At 37.4% G+C, this 26286-nt stretch overlaps 1 protein-coding gene across 1 annotated transcript; it reads right to left on the bottom strand.

Moving 5' to 3' along the window:
- On the bottom strand, positions 1–25409 carry LOC133317647 (cytochrome P450 714A1-like; the record flags this gene model as incomplete). The annotated part of the gene is made up of 6 exons (XM_061519509.1): positions 25106–25409; positions 24715–24941; positions 23494–23744; positions 23006–23405; positions 21983–22402; positions 1–192 (listed from the first exon to the last, which is right to left on the bottom strand). Coding segments are annotated over exons 1-6 (1794 nt in total), but the record flags the coding sequence as incomplete, so codon positions are not given.
- Positions 25410–26286: the final 877 nt, after the last annotated feature.

Here is a 26286-nt window from a genome sequence, read left to right as displayed (position 1 = left end):
TCGCTCCCAAGTACACTCCTCAGGAGTCCTTCCGGTCCACTGCACCTTGACCATCGGAATGATCTTGCTCCTCAGCTGCTTCTCGCCACGATCGAGAATCTTTAGTGGTCCTACGGGAGTCTTTAAGTTCTCCCGAACTTCCACATCATCCGGTTGCATCACGTGCGAAGGATCTGCTATGTACCTCCGAAGCTGAGACACGTGAAACACGTCGTGGATGTTGCCCAGGTTCGGAGGCAAGGCAAGCCGGTAGGCAACAGGTCCTACTCTACCAAGAATCTGGTATGGCCCAATAAACCGCGGGCTCAGCTTCCTCACTCCGAGTGCCCGTCCAACACCGGTGACAAGTGAAAGTCTCACAAACACGTGCTCACCCTCACTGAACTCCAGTGGACGATGCTTGACATCGTAGCAACTCTTCTAACGATTCTGCGCCTGCTTCAGCTTTTCCCTGATCATCTGGATCTGCAGGGTGGTATCTTGGACAAAATCCAAGCCAAACAACTCACGATCCCAAACCTCCGACCAGCAGGTAGGTGTACGACACCTCCTACCGTAGAGCGCCTCGTAGGGTGCCATGCCCAGGCTAGCATGGAAACTGTTGTTATACGAAAACTCCACCAATGGAAGGTACCTATCCCATGCCGAGCCCTGCTCTAACGTGCAAGCCCGCAACATGTCCTCCAATGTCTGGATAGTCCGCTCAGTTTGTCCATCAGTCTGAGGGTGATAGGCGGTACTCAATCTCAACTGCGTACCAAAAGCTCCCTGCAGCGCCTCCCAGAACCGAGATGTGAACTTCGGGTCCCTATCACTGATGATACTCACGGGCACCCCGTGAAACCTCACAATCTCGCGAACATACAATCTGGCCAACTGCTCTGTAGTGAAGCTCACCTTCACTGGAAGAAAATGGGCAGACTTCGTCAGTCTGTCCACAATGACCCATATAGAGTCACAGCCAACCTGAGTTTTCGGCAAACCCACAACGAAGTCCATGGAAATGCTCTCTTATTTCCACTCCGGAATCTCAAGAGGTTGAAGTTTACCAGACGGCTTCTGGTGTTCAATCTTCACCTTCTGGCAAACCAAACACTTGGACACAAAGATGGAAACATCTTTCTTCATGCCCGGCCACCAGAAGTTCTTCTTCAAGTCTTGATACATCTTAGTAGCACCAAGGTGGATAGAAAACTGACCCTTATGGCCTTCTGCCATAATCTCTTCTGTCAACGGACCTCGAGGAACCACAATCCTCCGCTGGAACAAAAGCAATCCATCATCATTCCAAGACACACCGTCTTGGTTCTTCACATAATCCAGACACTCTCTCTGAACTTGTGCCTCTTTAATCTTTTCTAACAGCTCGTTGACGACATCTGATGCTTCCAACCCGAGAAGTACGCTCGCACATGGAGCGGTCACTGCTAAGTGGTGGAACTTCTCAACCACGTCGAAGTTACCGAGTAGCAAACTAGATGAACTACTGGATTTCCGACTCAAAGCCTCGGCTACCACATTGGCCTTGCCAGGATGATACCTAAGCTCAAAGTCGTAGTCCTTTATGAACTTCATCCATCTCCTCTGCCTCATGTTCAACTCCTTCTGGTCGAACAGGTACTTCAAACTCTTGTGGTCACTGAACACCACAAACCTCAAACCAAAAAGATAATCCCTCCAAATCTTGAAAGCAAACACAATCGCAGCCAACTCCAAATCATGAGTCGGGTAGTTCTCCTCATGAGGCTTCAACTGCCTCGAAGCAAAAGCAACAGCTCTACCAGACTGCATCAACACACAGCCCAGCCCCTTTCCAGAAGCATCACAGTAAAGCTCAAACTGCTCCTCAGGATCAGGAAGGATCAACACTGGTGAAGAAGTCAATCTCTCCTTCAACTCCTGGAAGCACGCCTCACACTCGTGAGTCCACACAAATGGCGTCTCCTTTCGGGTAAGGCGAGTCAAAGGGAGAACCATCGTGGAAAAACCCTTGATGAACCTCCGATAGTAACCTGCCAAACCTAAGAAGCTCCTCACCTCCGTAGCTGTCTTGGGTCTCTCCCAATCCAACACGGCCTCAATCTTGTTGGGATCCACTGCAACTCCATATGCTGAAATCACATGCCCCAGAAACTTGACTGATTTGAGCCAAAACTCACACTTGGAAGGTTTAGAATAAAGCTCTTTCTCCTTCAACACTTGCAGAACTATCCTCAGATGCTCCACATGCTCCTCCTCAGTCTTGGAGTAGATCAGAATATCATCAATGAAGACAATCACAAACTGATCCAGATACGGCTGGAAAATCCTGTTCATGTAATCCATGAACACTGCCGGCGCATTTGTGAGTCCAAACGGAATCATCAAATACTCAAAATGACCGTATCTCGAACGAAACGCGGTCTTCGGGACATCCTCCGGCTTCACCCGAATCTGATAGTATCCGGACCGGAGATCAATCTTGGAATACACACAAGCACCCCTGAGCTGATCCAACAGATCATCAATCCGAGGAAGGGGATACTTGTTCTTGATTGTCACCTTGTTCAACTGCCTGTAGTCGGTGCACAATCGCATTGTCCCGTCCTTCTTCTTCACGAAGATGACCGGTGCTCCCCAAGGAGATACACTCGGTCTAATGAAATCTTTCGCCGAAAGATCCTCAATATGCTTCTTCAGTTCAGCCAACTCCGGTGGCGACATCCGATAAGGAGCTAAAGAAATCGGCCCCACACCGGGCAACAAGTCAATGGAGAACTCTATCTCCCGCTGTGGCAGAAACTCAGGAATCTCCTCAGGAAACACCTCAAGGAACTCCCCCACCACAGGAATGCCAGTGATATCCTCATGTGTCCCACTCACCAAACCACCCAACATGACATAACCCAATGCCCCTGCTCGCAGCGCTCTCCTGGCCTGCAGCAGTGAAATGTATGGCGAGGAACTAGCTGTGGAATCACACGGAGACATCACCACGCGCTTTGCACAGCAATCAATCAATGCACAGTTTCTAGACAACCAATCCATGCCCAGAATAATCTCAAGGTTGGCCATCGGCAACCCTATCAGATCTACCGAGAACTCACGGCCATCCCACTGAAACACTACATCGCGATGTACAGTGGTAGAATCACAAATCTCTCCGGTGGCGGTAGTCACCCGCAACGGTGGAGAAAGCATAGCACTGGGCAACTCAAGCCCCAAAGCAATCGGGGTAGCAACAAACGAATGAGTAGCCCCGGAATCAAAGATAGCATCCACAAAAGAATCACCAATAGACACAGTACCTCTGACAAGGTTCGGAGCGCGGTCCGACTGCTGCCTATCTAGCGTATACACTCTCCCAACAGAAGGTGGCACTGCAGGTGCCGAAGAAGATGCCATCGGAACCATCTGCAAAGGAACTTCCTGAACAGCTGCAGCTCTCGCCGTCGACGACAGACAATCTCTAGAGAAGTGTCCCTCTTTGCCACACTTGAAACACAGCAACTGCCCCGTAGCACAGCGTCCCACATCCCGAACATCTCGTAGTGGTAGGAGGCCTAGCAGAACTCCCCTGATGTGAAACAGCTCTCTTGAACTGACCAGGCGCCTGCCTAGTCGCTAACTGCTTTCCCTTGCCCTTATCAGCAAACCTCCTGTCCTTCCAAGAAGTAGGAGCAGGAGTGGAACCACCTGTTCCCTTGCTCTCCTCAACCTTGGCCCTCTTGGCCTTGCTTGCCACGCAAACATCCTCGATGTCCTTACACTGCTGAACCAGTGTACCAAAGTCCCTCGAAGCAGCACCAGCAAGATGCTCAGCAATCACCTCACTAAGTCCCCTGCGGAACTTAGCTGCCAGAAATAACAGAGTCGGAGGAACCATGTGGAAGTGTGCAAACTTCACTAGCTCATTAAACTTAGCCAGGTACTCATCAACAGACATCGAGCCCTGTACCAAACGATCAAGCTCTCCCTGCTTCCTCTCCTGCGCATCATGGGGAAAGTATCGGCCCAGAAAGCACTCCTCAAAGAATGGCCACGTCATGACACGACCCTGCCTCTCAAAAGCACGAGAGGTGTGCGTCCACCACTCATGGGCATCGCCCTCCAGCATGTAAGTCGAGAACATCAGCTTCTGTGGGTCTGTACACTGCATAACCCGAAAGATCTTGTCCAGCGACTCTAGCTATCTCGCAGTAGCAATAGGATCCAAAGACCCCTCAAACACAGGCGGCTTATGCTTCCTGAAAGCATTCAGCCGGCGATCAATCACATCACGATCCTCAGCAATCCCCACAAGGGGCTCCCCCGTCTCAGCGGCATGAGTAGCACTGCCGATGTGACTATGGCTCTCCTCCTGAACACTAGGTGGAGGCGGTGGCGGTGGTGGTGGAGCCTGGCCTACAGCAGGACCAACCCTCAACTCCTCCAACATGACTCTCATCATCGTCATGTTCGCCATCCTGTTCGCCTCGAGGACTTCCTCAGTGTTCCTCTGGTTCGCTTCACGAACCTCAGCTGCGGCTATCCGGTTTGCCTCGCGAACAGCTTCCATCATTGCCGCGTTGGCCACTCTAGCGGCCTCCTGATCGGCTAACCTAGCCGCCTGCATCTCAGCCAATGCAGTCAGGATAGGATCGGATTGATCCTCAGAAGTCTCTCGTGTTCTCCCGGACCTTACCATGACTCTGAACAAGTTACACAAATTTTGAGTTGATCAGGCCCACGCAATGTGATCACATATACAACATCATAATAAAATTCGACGGAGTAAACACAAAGACAGACACAACAAAGCAACCTAGCAATTGCAATACATACAGGCTTTTCCCTCGAACCATTGCTCTGATACCATAAATGTAACACCCCGTATATATCCGGTAATGTTATCATAATATTGTATTAAGCTGCGCTTAATTAAAATGCGGAATTACTTTTTCTTTTCAATTATGATGTCATTAACATTACCAACTTGCTTAATAATCAATTAATAAAACATCGCCTGTATGTAATTGCAATAAGACAGCTAACTGAAATACCTCATAACATAGATAATATAAATGTGGCTCTAGTCACAGAACTACAACAATGTAGACTGGACCATCTAACAGTTTATACAACTCCAAACTACAAGTACTAACAGAAGGTGTCATGGACAATCCCCATGCTCACTCAAATAAGGCAACATGCCCAACATCAGTCTCAACAACATCATATCATAAATAGCGGAAAACATAAACAGCATCTAAATCCAGTCATGCTAACAAATAAGCAGAAACAACAAAATCAGCTTAGCTCCAGCCTCCCGCCGCCTGAGGCATCAGTACCCATACTACCTGATCCTGAAATAAGCATTCCCCAAACGTGGGGTAAGATCTCTAATCTAGAAATCTCAGTGAGTCCTCAAGGATCTTCCACCCCAAGCTCACTTACATGTGCAATATAAGTTCAAAAGCAGTTTATCATTTATCATTTCAAAAACAATGCAATGCAGCAGATAATCATGTCATGTGTGTCAATACTAATCTACTGGCCAGAGACAGTGCAGGTATACGTCTATCACCTACACACCGTGCAAGTACCACTTGCATTCACCCCGGTACACCGTCTTGTATGGCGCTACATACTCAGGCTTCCCGTCAAGATGAAACAGCACATGCATATTAAAAGCCATTACATGTAAAGTTCAATCAACATATCAAATATCCAAAAGCATGTACACAGCATGCATAAACCATACCCCCATGGGACATGGTGGAACCACAACATGGCTAAACCGAGGACACGAAAGCTTACCTTGCAAGCTAACTCCAAAAGCCAAGAGTCCACAGCTCAAAGTCCAAACACAGCAGATTCACAATCTGTTATGGACCAACAATACATCAACAACATGCACCACAAGCATACAATATTAAGACAACGCATTTTCATTACGTTTTCAAGTCTTAAAGCTTCTAACAAAGCCACAAGCCCTTAATCCCATGATTCTGGCTTAGTCCATTAAAAACAGAAGTTCAACTTCATCAATCTAGGGTCTACAAACCCTCAATAGCCTACTGTATGCACAACACAGCTACTGTTCTGTGAAATCCCAGAATATCCGGATATTCCTCGGGACCATATCCGGATATGCAATATCCGGATATCTCACTGGACATATCCGGATATGCAATATCCGGATATCCAGAATCCCATATCCGGATATCTAGTATCCAGATATCCCAAAACCCCATATCCGAATACACATATACGGATATCATATCCGGATATCCCATATCCGGATATTCCACGGGCCGATATCCGGATATTTCACGACAGAATGCAGTTTCTGCATTTTCGTGAAGATATCCTTCCAAGGTTGGGTTTTTACCGATTTTAAACACCTAAACATGCATTTCTAGGTGTGTTCAACATTACCCCACAACAAGTTATCATCTTTTGACCTTAACATGCATCAAGCTTTCATTTTTAAGCATTAAACTCAAGATCAAAGGTTGGTATACATACCAAAGGCTTAAAACAGAGAAGGAGATGCTCTTGGAGCTCAACACAGCCCCTCAAGTCTGACTCAAGAAAGATGCACGAAAATGGCTTCACAAGGGTTGGTTCTTCTCACCAAAGGTCACCACTTGGACCTCCAAAATGCCATAACTATGGCTTTCAGCAACCACACCACCCAAAACCAGCACTCTCACCCACACACAGAGGATGGAAACTCAGAATACACCCTCACACTTCCTCACCATGCATGTTCTTAAGTGTATACAAGCTCAAAGAGGGAAGAAATCAAGTAAAGGTGACAACTTGAGTTCAAAAATGGTGAAAGGAGGCAATGGAACAGTAAACCACCCTCAGCCCACCAAGTGCCTCACGTAGGAATTCTGGTATGCCTAGGGTTATGTGCTAAAATGCATATATATAGCCACTTAGCCATAAAACACACAGTATTAACTTTAATTGCTACGCTTAGCATTTTAATCCCAAACTTTGGATTATGAAACTACATAATTTTCTAAGATTTATCATATTTTTCTTATAATTTTCTGAGCACTTTTCCGGTACGCGCTTTTCCAAGCCAGTACCGGTTTCCAGCACCAGTTCTCATTATCTGGACTTGAAACTCGTTTCACAAGTCCTACATATTATTCTAGTAATTATCATGCACTTACATTAATTTTTCGGGATACTCTTTCGGCACGCATTTATACCGACTAGCAGAACCGGTATCTGCACTTTTCTTTCGAAAAGCGACTTTCAGCATTCTTAATCACTTATTACGATTATTAAGCCTCATAAATAATTATTAGGGTCAATTATGGAATCATTTCCTATTTTCTCATAATTTATTAATTAAATACCTTAATTAATGGTGCGGGTTCTTACAGCATGACTCTTATGCAAATCATCTTGGCATGTTTTTCTAACAAAGGAAAAAAACATACATATGCTAAATGTTATTATCCTTTTTATTAGAGGCAAGAATGTGCATGAAATGATATTTTGAATCAAATTGATTTCCATTTATGAAATTCATGCATAAGAGTCAATAAGGTTTGGAAAATGATTTCAACATGCTTTTATCATATTTTGAACTTGTTTTAACCTTATAAACATCTTTTTAAGAGTCAATTATATGTTTCTATAATGTTAAGAACCATTTGAAAGTAAAACGAACTATAAAAAATTATACTTTTGACCATTTTTCACTTGCTAACAGAGTAGGATTCAAATCCCTCACAAATGGATTCAAATTCCTAGTTCCCATAAACAAGGATTCAAATTCCTTGCAAAAAGAATTTGAATCCTTACTAGCCAGTAAGCCTATAACAACTATAAACGGTCATAAATTGTTAGTTTTGGGCAAAATCACTATAAATACATTCCTTATGACTTTAAACAAGTTTGATCATCATTGTTACACATAGTAAGGATAATTTGAGAGTATTTGCATTGTCTTTTACATATCTTTCAATATCATCCAAACATCATAAATATTTGAGCTCGTATTGTAAAAATTCATATACCTACAATGAGTCAAGTTGTATATCTAAACTTTGAGAGTGTATATTCATTTCCAAGAACTTTATTTTTGTATAATTGAGTTGAAAGGGTTGTAAGATCCATTAAGTTTGAAAGGTAGCTAAATACCTAGGGTAATTTAGAGAAAATTGTAAGGTTACCAAGTACCCGTAGACTTGATGAATTGTTGAAGCTTGTCAAGCACCCGTAAAGCTTGACTGCTAGTCAAAGAATTGATCATGCGGTTTCAGTCAGGTCATAGGTTACAAGTGGTAGTGATCGAACGAGGATATATTGTGTTAGTAATTCTCTAAACTCTAAACTTTTTATTTCTATTACTTTAATTGCTTTTTTAATATTTAATATATGTTAGTATAGATTATATCATTGTGGTAGATTGTAGGGGTGTTCGCGGTCTGGATTGGATCGGTTTTGGAAGCAAAATTCATCCGATCCAATCCCTTCGGTTTGATCATATAATTATCCATTCGGTTTGAACTTTTTTTCAAATCCGATCCGATCCAATCCAATTTTTTTCGGTTTGGATTGGATCGGTTTTCGATTTTTGAAAATCCTAAAATTTATTTCATGATTATTATGTAAATAACATCTTTTGTATATATTGTATATATTGGCTTTGTAATTTTTTTTTTGAAATACAAAAGCATTAGTAAACTATAATATAGTTTTTTTTTTGGCAATGAGATATGAAGTTCTATAAAGATAAAATTGTGCTGATAAGATATGACTAGATTTTTCTTGGGTTTAGTTGATGGGTTAATGGGTCTTTGATTTAAAAAATTTTAGGCTATGATTAGGGAAAACCCAAGTAGATAGAGGGGAATTAATATATTGGATCGGTTTGGATTGAATCGGTTTTCATCAACCCATCCAAAAACCGATCCAATCCAATTAAAATTTGCGGTTTTTTTCGGTTATCGATTTTTCAGTTTTCGGTTTATTCGGTTATCGGTTTTTCGGTTCGGTTACCGCGGTTTGAATCGGTTTGGATCGGTTGATGAACACCCCTAGTAGATTGTATATTATAGATTGCTTGAATATATTGATAAGCTTTTCATATTTCAAAGTTTCTATAAAATCTTGAGTATAGAAGCCACATTTTTAACAAATATGAATTATAAGGGAGAGTTACAAAGAGAAAGGGGGAAATTAGGAAGGAAATTAAGAAAAAAGAAAAGATTTGAAAAAGATTAAGTAAGTATAGAGATGATTAGAAATAGAGAGAAATTAAAAGTAAGAAATTTGAAATATTTTCTTCTTTTGTTACCTTCAAAGGACCTTTTCATAACAATATGTTACAATCAAAACACACATAAAAACAACTATTGATTACCAATTGAAATGAAATCCAATGAAATTACATCAAGAATGAAATTCAAACAAAATTATTATGGAATTTGATACCATTAGCTTGGGTTGCTATATTCCATCTCCTTTGAAACAATTATGTTCTTGAGGCTAAGTTACAACAATTCTAGTATCAAAGAAAAAAAGTGACAAACATTGATGAACAATGCCTCTAAGGTTCCATGAAAGTACATGACTCTAAGACGGGGATAACATGGAAGCACAAGGTTCATGGATGCTTGCAACCGACTAAACCTAGGGAATACTTTGTCTCGCGTTTAGACATTCAACCAAACAATGCACTTGCCATAAATGGCTTTGATTGGGCTTAACCCTTTACCACATCTCCAAACTTGCCACGAACAACTTGATATCATAAATTAATTAATCGATGGCTCGAATAGGTGCAAATGGATGAGTAAGAGTGGATTGTGCTACCGGGCTCAACCAATCAGAGGCTGATTTGGTGGATTGCATGCAATCACAAGGTGCGACTGATGATGAGCTTGGACCAATAATGAGATTTTAATCAAAATTGTATGAGTTCCTCGATGGCCACCCTTTGATCTGCATAGTTGTAGAGTCATCACTACCTTATCTTCTTCCCCTTGTCTTTTATGTTTCCAACCGAGCTCTTCTAATCTTCATGTGCCAGTAAAGTTTGAACCTTGTTGTTGCGTTGCAATTAAGTTATGGTTAAGGATATGTCTATGTAAGTATACATACGAGTGGTCCTTGTAGCAATGCAGTTGTTGGTGATATTTTGGGACTTAAGTTCAAACAAAGTCGTATATATGGTGTTATCAACGGACCTACATTTGTGCAATCGTGTGCAAGTGCAGACACAAATTTTTGGGAAAAAAAAGAATAAAGTACCTTTCGGGTCTTCAACAAAAATCACGGGACCCAATTTAATCCCTTAGAAAAAAAGTTGACTTATGGTCTCTTTGAATTTTAAAATAGACACAGTTAGTTAAAATTGTGGTCCCTCTAAAATTTAAAGAAAACTCATATTAGTCCCTTAAAAGGACATATTAGTCCTTTAAAAGGACTAACATTGGTCTGTTTTGGAATTCAGAGGGACCACAAGTCCATTTTTTTCTAAGGGATTAAATTAGACCCCGTAATTTTTATGGAGGACTCAAAATGTACTTTACTAAAAAAAAAAAAAACAAAGTTCAAGTTGTCTTTTCTTTTCTTTTCTTGTTAATATTCTTTTATTTTTTAATACATTTAAAACTTTCATTACTCGCTGATAAGTCGATTGATTTCTTTAAAAGATTTTATATAAGATAAATCATAAGTTGATTGCTTATAAATTTTTAAATAGGTTAGCTTTTTAAAAAAATAGGATAAATTGAAAAATAAAATATATGCAAAAGTTTTAAAACTCACACAAGCTTTATGTATGAAAACAAACCGTTGCCATTTATTACATGATCATTTCCTTACCTCTAATTTTTTTTTCTTTTTTTCCTCAGTTTTTCTGCTTGAGAAGTGATATATAATCCTTATTGAAATTAGTAATTTTATCTGATCTTGAAGGGGGCGTGAATTCCCTTAATTTGAACTTTAATTATCTACTAAAAAATGACACAATTGAAATAATTCAATCATAAAAAATTCAACAGTATACCGTGTCCGCATAGTCTTGTAAGTTAAAAATATATATATATTTTTTTTTTTGATAACAGTTAAAAATATATTTTATTCTATGTTTTGGTTGTATATATTTTTCTTTTGTTTTTCAAAAATAAATCAAAATAATTTTTGTTCATAAAATCACTTATTCATTTTATAATATCTCTCTCTGTCCATGTAGTTTAATTTGCCTCGTTAGAAAGATACGTATGTATTCCATCCAGTACCCAAAGAGCAGTTCTACAATTGGTCTAACATCTACTAAAGTTAAGAGGAGGTTCATGATAGAGAGGAACCTGAAAAAAAAACAACTTTCAAGTCAGTAGCAAAATTTGCAAGATTTGGCATAGAGAATAAAACATACTTTAGTGATATGAAGTTTCAAACATTTATAGGAAAAGTAAATAATCTCTCTGTAGTCCCCTAAAATAGTAATTCACTAAAATAAAATTATAAAAACTGTATATATATAATCCTAGCCCAAAAAATTCAACAGACATAGGAAACATGTGAAACTATAATCTAACCAACTAGCTTTACTTTATATATAGAATCTTAAACTTGTTTGAAAATGCAGATGCCTTTTGAACCACTTGAGAATCAAACCAAAATATGTCATTAAAAATTAAGTCATACCTACAAACTTCAAATAATTAATGAACACCACATGTTCTAGGAAAGTATATGAACAAGGAGAAGAATTTCAGTGGTCCTAGATCATCATTTACTCAGTGATCCGGACCAATCAAAATCATACAATTAATGAGAAGAAAGGGAGAGAAGAAATAAAAAATATCTTTTTGTCCAAGTGTTATCTCTTGAATGGAAGGATCACATGGAGTCCAGAGCACCAAAAAAAAATTCCCTATCAGCCTGAATGATATGTATATGGACTAACTAGATGTAACCATGAAACATCACTTTAATTGTTTTACATTAACATATATTTAATTTTAAAATGAAATAAAGTTAACATAAAGGCAAAAAAAATATTAACTTAAAAATTTGATAGTGCACGAAACGTTAATAAATAAATATTTGGTTTAATAAATTGTATTGTACCAAAAAAATAAATAAATAGACAATTACATGTTTAATCTGCACGGGCGTCTACATATTAACAAGTGCATTAATATTAATAATTAGTGATTGCGAAACAAAAATTAATTAGTGTATTAAAAATTGTATTTATCATTATATGTTAACTAATGAAATTGTGTTTTGTGAAAAAAAAATCGCGAAATGAAATTGAGGGCAATAACATTTTGTAAATATTAAGTTTTACCAATCAAATAGTTGAATTAAATAATCTTATGAAATAGATCAACCTACAAAAATCATGAAGTTTTAAAGTTAATATTTGGTTTAATATTACTCTTTTTATATTAATGCATAATATGTTTTTCAATATATGTATAAATGCCAACTATCATATTAGATATTTATAAATATTTGACTATTCTCAAATTTAATATGTACGATCATCACAACAATAGTACATTATTTAATGAAATTAGATTGATAAAAGTTAATTAAATATTGCAACACGTACGCTCTGTAGATTGTAAATATCTTTGATGCATTAGATGTATTTAATTTGGTACATCTTTTTTTTATATTTAAAACACTTTTTATCGTTTTTGAAAAAAAATTCCCATCACATTGAAAAAAAAATTTCCTTTTGAAAAAAGAAGAAGATGTGGATACTAATGCACCAAAGTTTTGTTTCGGTGGATCAACTCGAATGCAATATTAAGTTCTTATGACATGAATGGACATGCAGCCCTTCGAGCCTTTTTTGAAGAAAAACAAATTCTGTTGGCCTACAATTGCATTCTTTATCAAAAGAAAACTACTCTTTCATGCATTTTGAGCGATCGAATGCAACAACTGTGTATTTTTGGGAACTATATTAATTTTCACCTCTTCCCCTAAATTTTGAATTATTAATCGCGAGCCAATGAAGGTTACTAAAAAAATAAAACATGATTTTATAAGTGTATGTTTGGGTGATTGGAGAGGAAAATAGAAGAATTGAAATCAAAGGAAAAAGAAAGTGGATGAAAGGAAAGACAATCAAGAGTAAAATGATTATTTTTCCTATTATTATTAATATTTAAAATATTCTAAAACAGAGATAACTTTAAAAAATTTCATAAAAGTTTTGCATAAATAATTCTCTTTCCCTCACTTTTTCTCTATTCTCTTCTATCCAAAAACAGGGACCAAGGATTTGGTGAAAAATTGAAACTAAGAATCAATGAAAGAAGAAAAAGAAAAGGAAGAGAAGAGCTTCATAAAAAAATAATAATAATAATTCATAATTCATTTGCTTTTATAAATGAAATAGATATTATTAATGAAATTAGTATTTGTACTTTGAGAACATATATAATTATATTATTTTAGTCAAAACTACAGTGTTTTATGGTGAGAGAAATAATTATACAATAAAAATCATGTGGGAGAAAGTATGAGGCTTTTTTTAATTTAAATATTAAATAAAAAATATTTATTTTAACTAAAATGACGGTCCTTTAAAAGGATAAATATTTTTTTCTATTAATATTCTATTGACTAAAAAGTTTTCAGCAAACTTATTTAATAACTGCTAAAAAAGACAATTTTAGTGCTATTTTCAATTATTGAAAGACTAGTAAATTGATATCAAAGCTTTTTTCTAAAAATCATAGAATGATACTTATATTTTTATATGTGTTCGATTCTCGCTGAATCCATTCTTGGGGAGGGGCTGAACCTTTAGCCATCACTGTTTCCCCGCACTCCGGATTAGTCCCATAACCGGCTCAAAGAGTCGAAGCTCGTGGGGATACCGGAGGGAGCCAACTCGTCTCAAAGAGATAATTAGAGTTGGGTAACTCCAAAAAAAAAACGACTACAAAGGAAGTTTATTTTTGGAGCATAATGTTGGGGTCTCTTTATAGGGTGATCATGTTAGAAAATTTCTTTTAATTGTTGATTTTGCTTTTATAAAAATATAGTTAGTTAATTTTTAAGAGACAATCACGGTTTATTCCATTATTGAATGTAATAAATTTATTTATTTGGGATGTACACAACAGTTATTTTCTGATAAAATTTGACTAATAACAGAGTGTGGACTAATTATGTTTGTGACTAGATCCCTGCCACTACGTCTAAAAATTATACCAAAAGAATATTCTATTAGGTTAATGAAATATACATACCTTTAAAGTTTAAACTTCCTTAGTTTGGCCCCATTGAATAACTGCCTTATCTATAAAGTGGCGTGATTACCAGCGTCCGATAACAAGTGTCGAATGCCTTCAGGCCTTCTTTATTCATCCAATCATGGCTAAACAGATATGTACTTCTGATTTGTTCTAAATTTCATATAATTTATGAATTTAATTGTTACAATAAATATAGGGTCATGTTCATCTTCAAAGTACGGACACGCAAGTTTTTTAAAATTTTGCGTGTCGGATACGTGTCTGACATGGACAGATTCTGACACGTGTCTGATACGTGATCAACATTTGAGGACACACGATCAACTCTTCGACACGTTCCAACACATTTTTTCGACACGCAGTTAACTTTTTTTGACACGCAGTCAACGCTCGGACATGTTTTTTTTTAAATAAATTTTATTTTGTTAACTAAATATAAAAAATTAATTTATAAATTAATTTTTTTCTGTTATGAAATTTGACATGAAAAATTAACAAAATAAGAAAAATTATTTATATTTATATTTATGTTATGAAATTTAAATATTTGATTGGTTATATGACTTATTATGGACTTTTATATGTATTAAATATAATTATATTATATATGTTAAAAATTTTATTTAATATTAAAACGTGTTCTAATATATCGAAGTATAATATTTTTTAAAATTAACGTGTCAACGTATCATGTTGTGTCTCGTGTTTCGTTTTCGTGCATAATAGATGTTCATGATTCATCCAAACTTTTGAGTTCTGATATCTTTCACGTGCCCCAACTAATGCTAGTCTCGTTGGATCGGATTTAAACCGTGTTTCGAAAGTAACTTATTAAAGATTTAGATGCTGCCCATCTGTTTGCAACACTATGAAACCACTTAAAATGGAGTGGGCCAGGAATGGGTTCACACTCTTAATTATGAATTTCAAATCGCCATTCAACCCAAAACATATATTCTCTTTTACCCAAAGATTGACGACATATTACAATGTCCCTCCAACTCATAAAAACATCTCATTTCCATTTTCTTTTTTTTATTTAAGACAGCGGATCCTGCATATAAAATTGTGTTTGCCGGAAGACAAAAAATTTCTCCTCAGAAGTTATTATCCTTATTTTAATGGGCTATATTTTTCACATATTATATGATATAATATTATTTTATATAGAGACATAATTAGGTAGGTCTCCCAACTAAAAATAAATAAATAAATAAATGTTGACTCGGATTTCGATGGAAGTGTAACATGAAATAAGCATTTTTATATAACATGAGAAATATTAGAAAGAATATATCTTTTGTATATCTGTAATTATTTATTTCATTAGGATTTGTATTAGGTCTAGGCTTAGTCCATTAGTATGTCTATATATTGTACATCTTACCTCAATTCAAGATACACAGTTTTATTTTAATGTTCCTCTCTCTTCTTGTTATTTAACATGGTATCAAGAGCCTAAGGAACCTTGAAATTTTTTTCGGTGAACCCACTCTTCATCGTCTTTTAAATTTTTTTCCCGGAATTGTCTCGTTGTCAGTTTTCGGACGTTTTTCTTCCGCATTCAGGCTTCTGTTCCGTCAATCACCACCGTCCGGTGGAGTTTTCCGGCGAACCGCATACCGGCGTGCTCGTCTTGACAATGCGGTCACAACGAAATCGGCCGCACCTCCAGACGAAGTCCCACGCGCTCTCACGCGCGCGTGAAAGCTACAACACTCTCTTCCATCAAGCGGTGCGTGGAGCCTCATTTCCGATCGCGGCTGGTTGCGTTCTCCTCCTCTCACTGAGACGGTTCTAGATCTGGTCTTGTTTTTGTGTTCGGACCTCATTTTGCGTTTATGCACAGATCCCTCTTCTACTGGTTAGTTGTGAGATCTGTCTTTCTGATTATTATTTTTTCTACTCTTGATTATGGACTCTCATGTCTCCAATGTTTCTGGGTCTCCGGCTGGCCAAAAGTCGGAGTCTACTATTTTTTCAAATTATATCCTTGCTCCGTTGAGTGTGGATAAATTGGATGGGTCCAACTATGATACTTGGTCATCATATCTGCGACTTTGGTTGGAGGGGCAGAATTATACATCCCATCTCACTACTAAGGCTGAATCTGTGGCGGCCAATGAGCGCACACGATAGAAGATGATTGATGCTTAGTTGTGTAGTCTCATTAAAGCTACTCTTCATCCGTCAATTAAGCAGATTTTTCGACCTGTTAAAACCAATGTTATTAAAACCGGCCCGGTCATTGACTCGGTCGAGGTACTGGGTCGCTGGTTCAACCAGTGGGTCACTGGTTCAACCGCATGACCCGGTAATTATATGTAATTTTATAATTTATATTAAAAAATTATAAACATACTCAAATATCTAAAAAAATGATAAAAATTTCAAATATTTAAATATAAAAAATAATAAATCTCATATTATTATCCAATAAAGGATCAAACAAAAATATAATGATCGTGATACGAGGCTTTAGGTTCAGAAAACAACATCTCTAATTATAAATCCAATCAAAAAAATTTAGATAGTGCATAATTGAGATAATATTAGTGTTGTAGGTACATAACTTATGTAAGTCAATAAGCAAAAAATATTCAAATATATCTTTATGATTTTTTTGAAAAAATAAATAATTTAATTTTTTTTTTGGGACCGGGTCGGGTCATCGGTTAACCGACCGGGTCACCGGTTTTCATGAAAACCGATCGGGTCGGACCGGGTTACACCAGTTTTGATGCATGGCCGGTCCGTTGCTTCAACCGGACCGGTTATATGACCGGTTTACCGGTTCCCGGATCGACCCGGCCAGGTCGGTCCAGTTTTAATAACACTGGTTAAAACCTGTGAAGCTATTTGGAGTCAGGCAAAAGCATCGTACACCAATAATACACAGAGACTCTATGGTGTGTGTCAGAAATTGATGACTACATTTGCTCCTCGGGACTTCAATTGTCCTATGACCGAATATTTGTAGAAAGCTCAGAGTTTGCTTCATGACCTTGACGAACTTCTGCCTCTCACTGGTGATATTACTAAGGAACAAGAACAGCGTAATACACTTTTTACGTTGTCCATTTTATATGGTTTGCCTGACCACTTGTCTGCCAATCGGGATCAAATTTTGGGATCTGCTACAGTTCTTACACTGGATTTCGTGATGTCTACCTTGCTTCGGATTACATCTAAGCTCTCTACGTCACCAGCACCTCCTATGATGCATATACCTCCAGTGGATTCTGTTGACTCTTCCGCTCATGCTGCTCAAGGTTATGGTCGTGGACGTAAATTCTCTAAAGGAAAGTTATTATGCACTCATTGTCATCAGACCAATCATACTGTTGATCGCTGTTGGAAGCTTCATGGAAGGCCACCTCAACCTCCTCGGAATGCTCATGTTGCTCAGGCTTTCTCTAGTACCTCTGCTCCAGGGTTACCTTCCGGTGCACAACCTCCAGCTGCTCTTCTCAACGAATTTGTGACTTGGTGGTCTGAGAAGAAGACATCAGGTCCTGCTGCATCCATTGCTCCCACTGGTAATACTTTTGCTAGAATCTCTCAGCTGCACTCTATAGGCCCTTAGACTCTTGATTCTGGGGCTTCTGATCACATTTTTGGTAATAAGTCTTTATTCACTTCCCTTTGTACTACTGGTTCTTTTCCCACTATTACTATGGCCAATGGGTCTCTGGTCCAATCACAGGGGATTGACACGGTTCTTCTTTTACGCAATTTATCTCTGGATCATGCTCTCTATGTCCCAGATTCTCCTTTTAACTTACTTTCTTTTAGTCGTTTGACAAAATCCATTGACTGTGTTGTTTTTTTTACTAAAACCTCTGTCATGTTTCAGGATCGAAGTTCGGGGAAGGAGATAACCAAATGATGTGAGTCTCAGGGCCTCTATCAACTATTTCCCTCTTCTTCAGCCTGCTCCACTGTGGATTCTCCTCTTACTATACATGCTCGTTTGGGCCATCCTAGTCTTGCAAAGCTTCAGAAGATGGTTCCACATTTATCGTCTCTTTCTAATTTAAATTGTGAGTCTTGTCAGTTTGGGAAACATACTCATAGTACGTTCCCAAGTCGTCTTAGTCGTCAAGCTGTTTCTCCTTTTTCTGTGGTCCACTCTGATATTTGGGGACCAAGTCGTCATTCTTCTACTTTAGGATTTAAGTATTTTGTTACTTTTATTGATGATTATTCCATATGTACTTGGTTATTTTTAATGAAAAATCGGTCTGAGTTGTTTTCTATTTTTCAATTATTCTACAATGAAATTAAAACTCAATTTGGTATTCCTATTCGTACTTCTCGTAGTGATAATGCATGTGAGTATTTATCTCATCAATTTCAACAATTCTTTTCATCTCATGGCATTCTTCATCAAACATCTTGCCCTCATACACCCCAACAAAATGGTGTAGCCGAGCGCAAGAACCGCCATCTGGTTGAAACCACTCGTGCTTTGTTAATTGATGGCAATGTTCCATACACATTCTGGGGTGATGCTATACTTACTACATGCTATCTCATTAATCGCATGCCATCATCTGTTCTCAATCATAAGGTACCTCACTCTATTTTATTTCCCCATCAAGTTTTATATTCTTTGACCGCACATGTGTTTGGTTCTACGTGTTTTGTTCATCATCTTGGTCCAGATTTGGATAAATTATCTCCCAAGTCTCATAAATGCGTTTTTCTGGGTTATCCTCGGTCTCAAAAGGGTTACCGTTGCTACTCTCCAACTTTACGTCGATACTTTATCTCGGCATATGTGTCCTTTTTTGAATCAGTTCCCTTTTTTGGATCTTCTACTACTCCTGTGGACACTGATTCTGTACAGTCATCTTCCAAAGTCGACTCTTTTAAATACCTTCAGTCTTTACCAGTCCATGTTTCTGACTCTCCTTTTATCACCTCTTCTCTCGATGAGATCGAACATAGTTCGTCAGATGTTTCTGTGGACTCACATTCAACTGCATCTCCTCCCTCAGCTTCGGTCCCACCTTCGGATAGTGACCTTCCCATTGCTCTTTGTAAGGGTACTTGTGATACTCGCCCTCCAGTCAGGTATACAGTTAATATTAGTTACCATCGTCTTTCTCCATCATATTTTGCATGTTTTTCCTCTTTGTCCTCTGTATCTGTTCCTAAGACTACAGGTGATGCACTTTCACATTCGGGATGGCGACAAGCTATGATTGATGAAATGAGTGCTCTTCATCATAATGGAACATGGGATCTAGTTCCTCTTCCATCTGGAAAATCTGTGGTTGGTTGCAGATGGATTTATGCTGTTAAGGTTAGACCTGATGGTCAAGTGGATCATCTTAGAGCTACCTTTTGGGGTAGTGTATCCCAAGGTTCTTTACATGGTATCAGAGCCTCGTGTCCCGACTTCGATCCTCGCCACCCCCCACTTTCTTTCAAGTGGAATTTCTTTGCACAGGTAAGCTGGGCCTGTTGCAATATCCACGCTTCTAGCCCAATGGGCTCTCGTGTGAGGGAGCGTGTTGAGATATATAGTCCTACATTTGTGGAGTTTATAGTGCCTTGGGCACTCTCACCTTAGAGCTAGCTTTTGGGGTGGTGTATCCTAAGGTTCTTTACATGGTATCAGAGCCTGGTGGCGAAGGGTTTCACTCAAGTGTTTGGATTGGATTTTGTTGATACTTTTTCTCCTGTGGCGAAAATGTCTACTGTTCGCCTCTTTATTGCCATGGCTGCTATTCTCCATTGACCTCTCTACCAACTTGATATCAAGAATGCTTTTCTCCATGGTGATCTTGAGGAGGAAATTTATATGGAGCAACCTCCTGGATTTGTTGCTCAGGGGGAGTCAGGTCTTGTTTGTCGTCTTCGTAAATCTCTATATGGTCTCAAGCAATCTCCAAGAGCTTCGTTTGGTAAATTTAGTCGTGTTGTTCAACAATTTGGCATGACTCGGAGTGAAGCTGATCATTATCTCTTTTATCGTCATTCAGCTTCTGGATCTATTTACCTGGTGGTATATGTGGATGATATTGTCATCACAGGTAATGATAGACATAGGATCACTCATTTGAAACAACATTTATGTCACCATTTTCGGACTAAGGATCTTGGAAAACTTCGATATTTCTTGGGAATCGAGGTGGCCCAATCTAAGGATGGCGTTGTGATATCTCAGAGGAAATATGCTTTGGATATTCTTGAAGAAACTGCTTTGTTAAATTCTAAGTCTGTTGATACTCCTATGGATCCAAGTATCAAGCTTCTACCAAATCAGGGAGAGCCCTTTGCAGATCCTGAGCAGTATAGAAGATTGGTTGGAAAATTGAACTACCTCAGTCACTCGGCCTGATATTTCATTTGCAGTTAGTGTTGTCAGTCAATTTCTTAATTCTCCACGTCAAGAACATTGGAATGCAGTCATTCGTATTCTTAAGTATATCAAGGCATCTCCAGGAAAAGGCCTTGAATATGAAGATAAATGTCATGATAAAGTTGTTGGGTCCTGTGATGCTGATTGGGCTGGTTGTCCAGCTGATAGGAGATCTACTTCTGGGTATTGTGTATTTGTTGGAGGCAACTTGATTTCATGGAAAAGTAAGAAAAAAATGTAGTTGCCAGATCAAGTGCTGAAGCAGAATACCGCTCCATGGCGACTACTACTTGCGAGCTCATCTGGCTTAAACAGCTTCTCAGAGAGCTTAAGTTTGGAGACACTGGACAGGCAACTCTCATTTGTGATACTCAAACAGCTCTGCACATTTCATCAAATCCAGTGTTTCATGAAAGAACCAAGCATATAGAAATAAATTGTCACTTTGTTCGAGAAAAGGTTCTTGCTAGTGACATTAAAACTAGTTTTGCACCCTCTAATGAGTAATTAGCAGATATATTTACAAAATCTTTGAGGGGTCCTCGAATAGAGTTTATATGTAACAAGCTTGGTACATATGATCTATACGCTCCAGCTTGAGGGGGAGTGTTAGAAGGAACATATCTTTTGTATATCTATAATTATTTATTTCCTTTATTTTATTAGGATTTGTATTAGGTCTAGGCTTAGTCCATTAGTATGTCTATATATTGTACATCTTACCTCAATTCAAGACACACAATTTTATTTCAATGTTCCTCTCTCTTTGTTATTTAACAAGAAAAATATTTCTCTTATTTTTTCTACAGTTAATATAAATATGTTATCTATATTGAGCCCAAAACGACGTTTTGGAGCAGAAATCAATTTATTTCAGGATTATAATAGTCTTTCTCATTATAATTTTTTTATTTTTCAACTCAAAACGACGTCGTTTTGGGAGGGAATATAAATGATTTATCTACATTCACTATAGAAACATTAAAGCCTATTTTAATATGGGAAAACATTTTTATCATGTTATAAGAGAGTTATATTCTCTTACATGTGACCATTCGATTTTCGTATAATATTTTTTTTATTTTTTAATAAATATAAGCCCTACACAAAACGTGTCTATAACATGAGAAAAATTGAAATCCTTGCAATATATATATATATATATATATATATATATATATATATATATATATAAAAGCATCAAGACACATAGAGGCTTTTTTTTTAATCTCTATTTTATAAAAAAGAAAAATTAAATAATGGGAGGTTTTATTTATTTAAAATCATTCAATCCCAAAATGTCACCAACTAAAGTAGTGAGTCATGATCACATAATGGGAAAACAAAGAGGGCAGAACATGAATCATGCCTCGGTTTTGTGAACCTTGCTAACAAGAAGCCTAACACCATATTTTGGCATTAACAGCATTTTATACACAGGGCAATGATTATAGTTTGGGGAAAGAGAAAAGGAGAAGTTAGACAGAAGAAGACAGAGCACAACCTTGATTTCCATCATTGCAAAGTTTTGGCCTAAGCAAATTCGACTCCCAAAGCCAAATGGTATATAAGCTTGTGGATACTTACATGCTGCTGAAACACCCCCTTCAAACCTTTCTGGCTTGAACTCATTAGCATCTGGCCCCCAGTTATCAGGGTCACGGTGCAATGCAGGTATTAAAAACCACATGTTTATGCCTTTAGGTAGCACAAGTTCCCCCACTTTCATCTCAGCCAAAGCTTCCCTTGAAGCTATAACAGCTGGCCCATAAAGACGAAGACTCTCTTGAATCACCATTGTCAACTGCACAGAAATAGATTAAGGTTCAATTAAGAAAATGCTTTTGTATTCAAAGTGCTACTATGTATTGTCACATTAAATTTTTGAACTTTTCATTATTGTTAGTGTATATATATATAAGAATATATAGTGAAAGGCAATGGTGTCTGTATAAAGGGCTTTTTGACCCTTCCGATCCAAAAACACAAATATATCACCGGTTTAATTCTTTTGCCAAATTATATATCAATCTAATACGAGTGAAACACACATAGGTAATGTGTGTGTTTAAGTTGCGCATCACCTCCATATGCGACTAATGCAAAAATCAGCACAATGCAAATGAATATCCTGACAATGTGTGTTTAAGTCGCGCACACATCACATGTGCGTCTTGCAAAGCGGAACACGTTGCATTTTGGCTTTTGCACAAATCGCATATAGGATGATGCGCGACTTAAACACGCATACTTTTCATGCACATTTCACTTGCATTATATTGATAAATAATTTACCAAAAGTATCAAATAGGTGATGTACTTGAATTTTGCATAAGAGCCAAAAAGCCCGTATATAGGACATAACAAAAGACACGAGACTTGATTCCAAAGTGTTGTTTGTACTAACTGTTTTCAACTTTCGAAGTTTGTCCATGTCATGAAATGAATGAGGCAACATGTTATCATAGGTCTCCACAATCTCAGATCTAACACGTTGTTGCCATTCAGGATGTAAGGAAAGTAGCAGCAGTGTCCAAGTAACTGCAAGCGCGCTGCTCTCAGATCCAGCAAAGTAGATATTTTTGCACATGTCGATGATTAATCTGTTCATGTTACCCTTTCCACTACTATTTGAAGTGGTGGCACTGGCAGCACCTTCTACTATTGTTTGTAATAGGTCCTTTTGATTCCCATTTATGCTACTATTTTGGTTTTGTACTTGACGGTCATTGATGATTTTCAGTATCAGTGTGTCCACCTCTTTCTCCAACTTCCTTAGCTCTTTGTTTTCCTTGGTGGGAAGAAATCTGAGATTAATGCATCATATATATCATTGATTATAAGCGCATGATATAATATATAGAGTATTGATTTCTTTGAACAAGGATATGTAACCTTTGGTTTAGAAATCCAAATAAAATGCTAGGCTTTGATAGTGCAGCTTGCATAGCCGCCAGTTTTGCAAAAATTTGATTGCCTTGTGCATAAGAGCTTCCAAAACAAGCTTTTGAAATTATATCCGCTGTAAGAACCTTCAATTCGGCATCAATCACCAACTCTGCAATTCCCCCTGCACTTTCTGTTATACGGCTTTCCCATGTTCTGATAATTTCCATGGCAGATTCTTCCATAAAATCCACCATATTCTACAAATTAAACAAAAACAAAAACATTTAACATTACACACACACACACTTACAAGGGACATATCACATGGGTGGATTAATTTACTTTAAGAGATGAGAGGGGATCCGGATCAGCTCATGTCAAAATTTGACATGATCTTGTCATGTCTTAGATCACAACCATCCATTCCTAGATCAATGGTCCAACTGCAATCACTTTAATTAGTGACCATTGATCTGTGAATGAATGACTCTAATCTAAGACATGACAAGATCATGTCAAGATCATGTCAAATTTTTACATGAGAGGATGGTGATTCGTGTGTGTACATATACATGACACACAAGGGACAAATCATATGGGTGGATTAATCAATGGCTTAAAAGACTCCATTAATAACTCATGAGATTCATCTCCTCTCTCCATGGCCAAGACTCCATTAATAACTCATGTGATTCACTTTGCTATTACACGACAATTCATGATTTGCTTTCAGGGACCGGCTATTTGAAGTAAGACAACATCAAATTAATATGAAATCTTAAGGAACTATTTCACCCAAAAGCTTAAGCTGATAGGTGATACTATATTAATGGTTTTATATACTTCTAACACGTTCCCCACACGAAAGTTCATTCGGCTTGAAGAGTAGATAATGCATCAGGCTCAACCTACCTGTGCTAAGAAACTCCACAAGATTTAATTATTTATTAATTAAATGGAGAGCGGTGAGGATCGAACCCGTGACATCGAGGCTCTGATACCATGTAAAGAATCAATTCAATAAAAAAGCTTAAGATGATGGGTGATGCTACATTAACGGTTTTATATATCTTTAACAGAAATTTTAAAAAGTATCATCTATATAATAAAAACTTTTGATTCAATGATAAATTTTGTAAGATGGAAATAAAATCAACAACTAATAATAAGTGCAAGTCTTACGCTATGGTGATCATTCCCTTATGTTATAATATAGGGTATACTAACCTTAATTTTGGTAAGGAAGAACTCAGGAGCAATAAGATTCCGTTGGAAGGCCCATTGTAATCCATTAGCCCTAAGGATGCCTCCACCCAGCATTGGCTTCAATGGTTTGGACAGATAAGAAGGTCTTCCTAGATCTAAGGACCTATGTAGATTCAACTCTTTTATTAATTCGGGCTTCTCCACATATAGATGCTGTTTGATTCCGGTAGAATACATGTACATTGAACCTGATGATAAAAAAACAATTTCATGGTAAAAAAGAATAACTCAAAAATTTATGCAAATTCTTTTAAGATAATCAGCATTCATATGAAAATAAACAAAAGTATGATATATATAATAATGATAGTCACAACACAAAAATCAATATGATTGATTAAGTTTAATGTACCATAGTGTTGCTTCCAAGTATGAAGATATGGGAAGAGGGAATAAACCCATTGGTCAAAGGCATCAACAGAGAGAGGAATTTGTTGATGGCTTGTTTGCATCTCAGAAATGTTACCAAAAGGGAAGGAAGGTTTTGGTCCATTGATGCCTTGCTTCTTAAGCACCGATCGGATCCTTTGAGGCTTCAACCATAACTTGTTACATAATATTAATATCACAGTAAATGCAAATAATAATACCAATGACCAGCATGTCTCTTTCATTACTCTCTCTGAACCCTGCCACTGTTGACCTTGAGCTTCCATCCCCACTCTGTTTGTCTCTCGCTTCAATCACTTTGAGTCGTTTAATTCAGGCTGAACACCTTTTAGCAGCAAGCCTTGTATGACTTGCTATCCAATACACCAAGTTCATTAGTATACTCTATTCTGATAATATATGAGAGGAAAGATCTCTTTACAATTTTTTTTTACAAATTACATTAAGTATGACCGATCATACACTCTTGATTGAAGTATGACCGGTCATACTTAGTGTAGTTTGTAAGAGTTTGTAAATAAAAAGTTTGTAAATATAACTTTCCCTGATATATATATATATATAAAGAGGTTAAAAGTTTGACCTTTTAAAACTTGAACTTAGATCTTTTAGCAATTTATATCCATATACTAATGGTAGTATATAATTATAATATTAGAATTATATTTTTTTTTATTTTCTACGTCAGCAAGCAGTATTTGAAGAGAAAGAAAAAAATATAATTTTAATATTACAACTATGTACTACCTTTAATATATAGTTATAAATTGTTAAAAAGACATAAGTTATATTATTTAAAAAGGACAAATCATTTCCCTATATATATATATGCAGATTATTCTTATATACCATCCTTAATACATAGTTATAAATTATTAAAAGGACATAAATTAAATCCTTTAAAAAGGACAAATCATTTCCCTATATATATGTGTGCAGGTTATTATAAATTATTGAAAGGATATAAATTGCATTCTTTAAAAAGCACAAATCATTTTCCTATTTTATATCAAATGATGAATGAAGACACCCCAATTTTGTCTCCAGTAGAAAATAATAACAACAGAAAATAGTAATTAATTAATAAAAAGAAAAAGAAAAAAAAGTGGATTTTCAAAAAGCGGAGAGGGACGTTGCCTCTCC

This window comes from Gastrolobium bilobum, unplaced genomic scaffold (genome assembly GCF_033153095.1).
Source record: "Gastrolobium bilobum isolate Gb01-03AN ecotype WA unplaced genomic scaffold, APGP_CSIRO_Gbil_v1 utg356, whole genome shotgun sequence".
Lineage (NCBI taxonomy): Eukaryota > Viridiplantae > Streptophyta > Magnoliopsida > Fabales > Fabaceae > Gastrolobium > Gastrolobium bilobum.
This window is presented reverse-complemented; position numbering and strand designations above follow the sequence as displayed.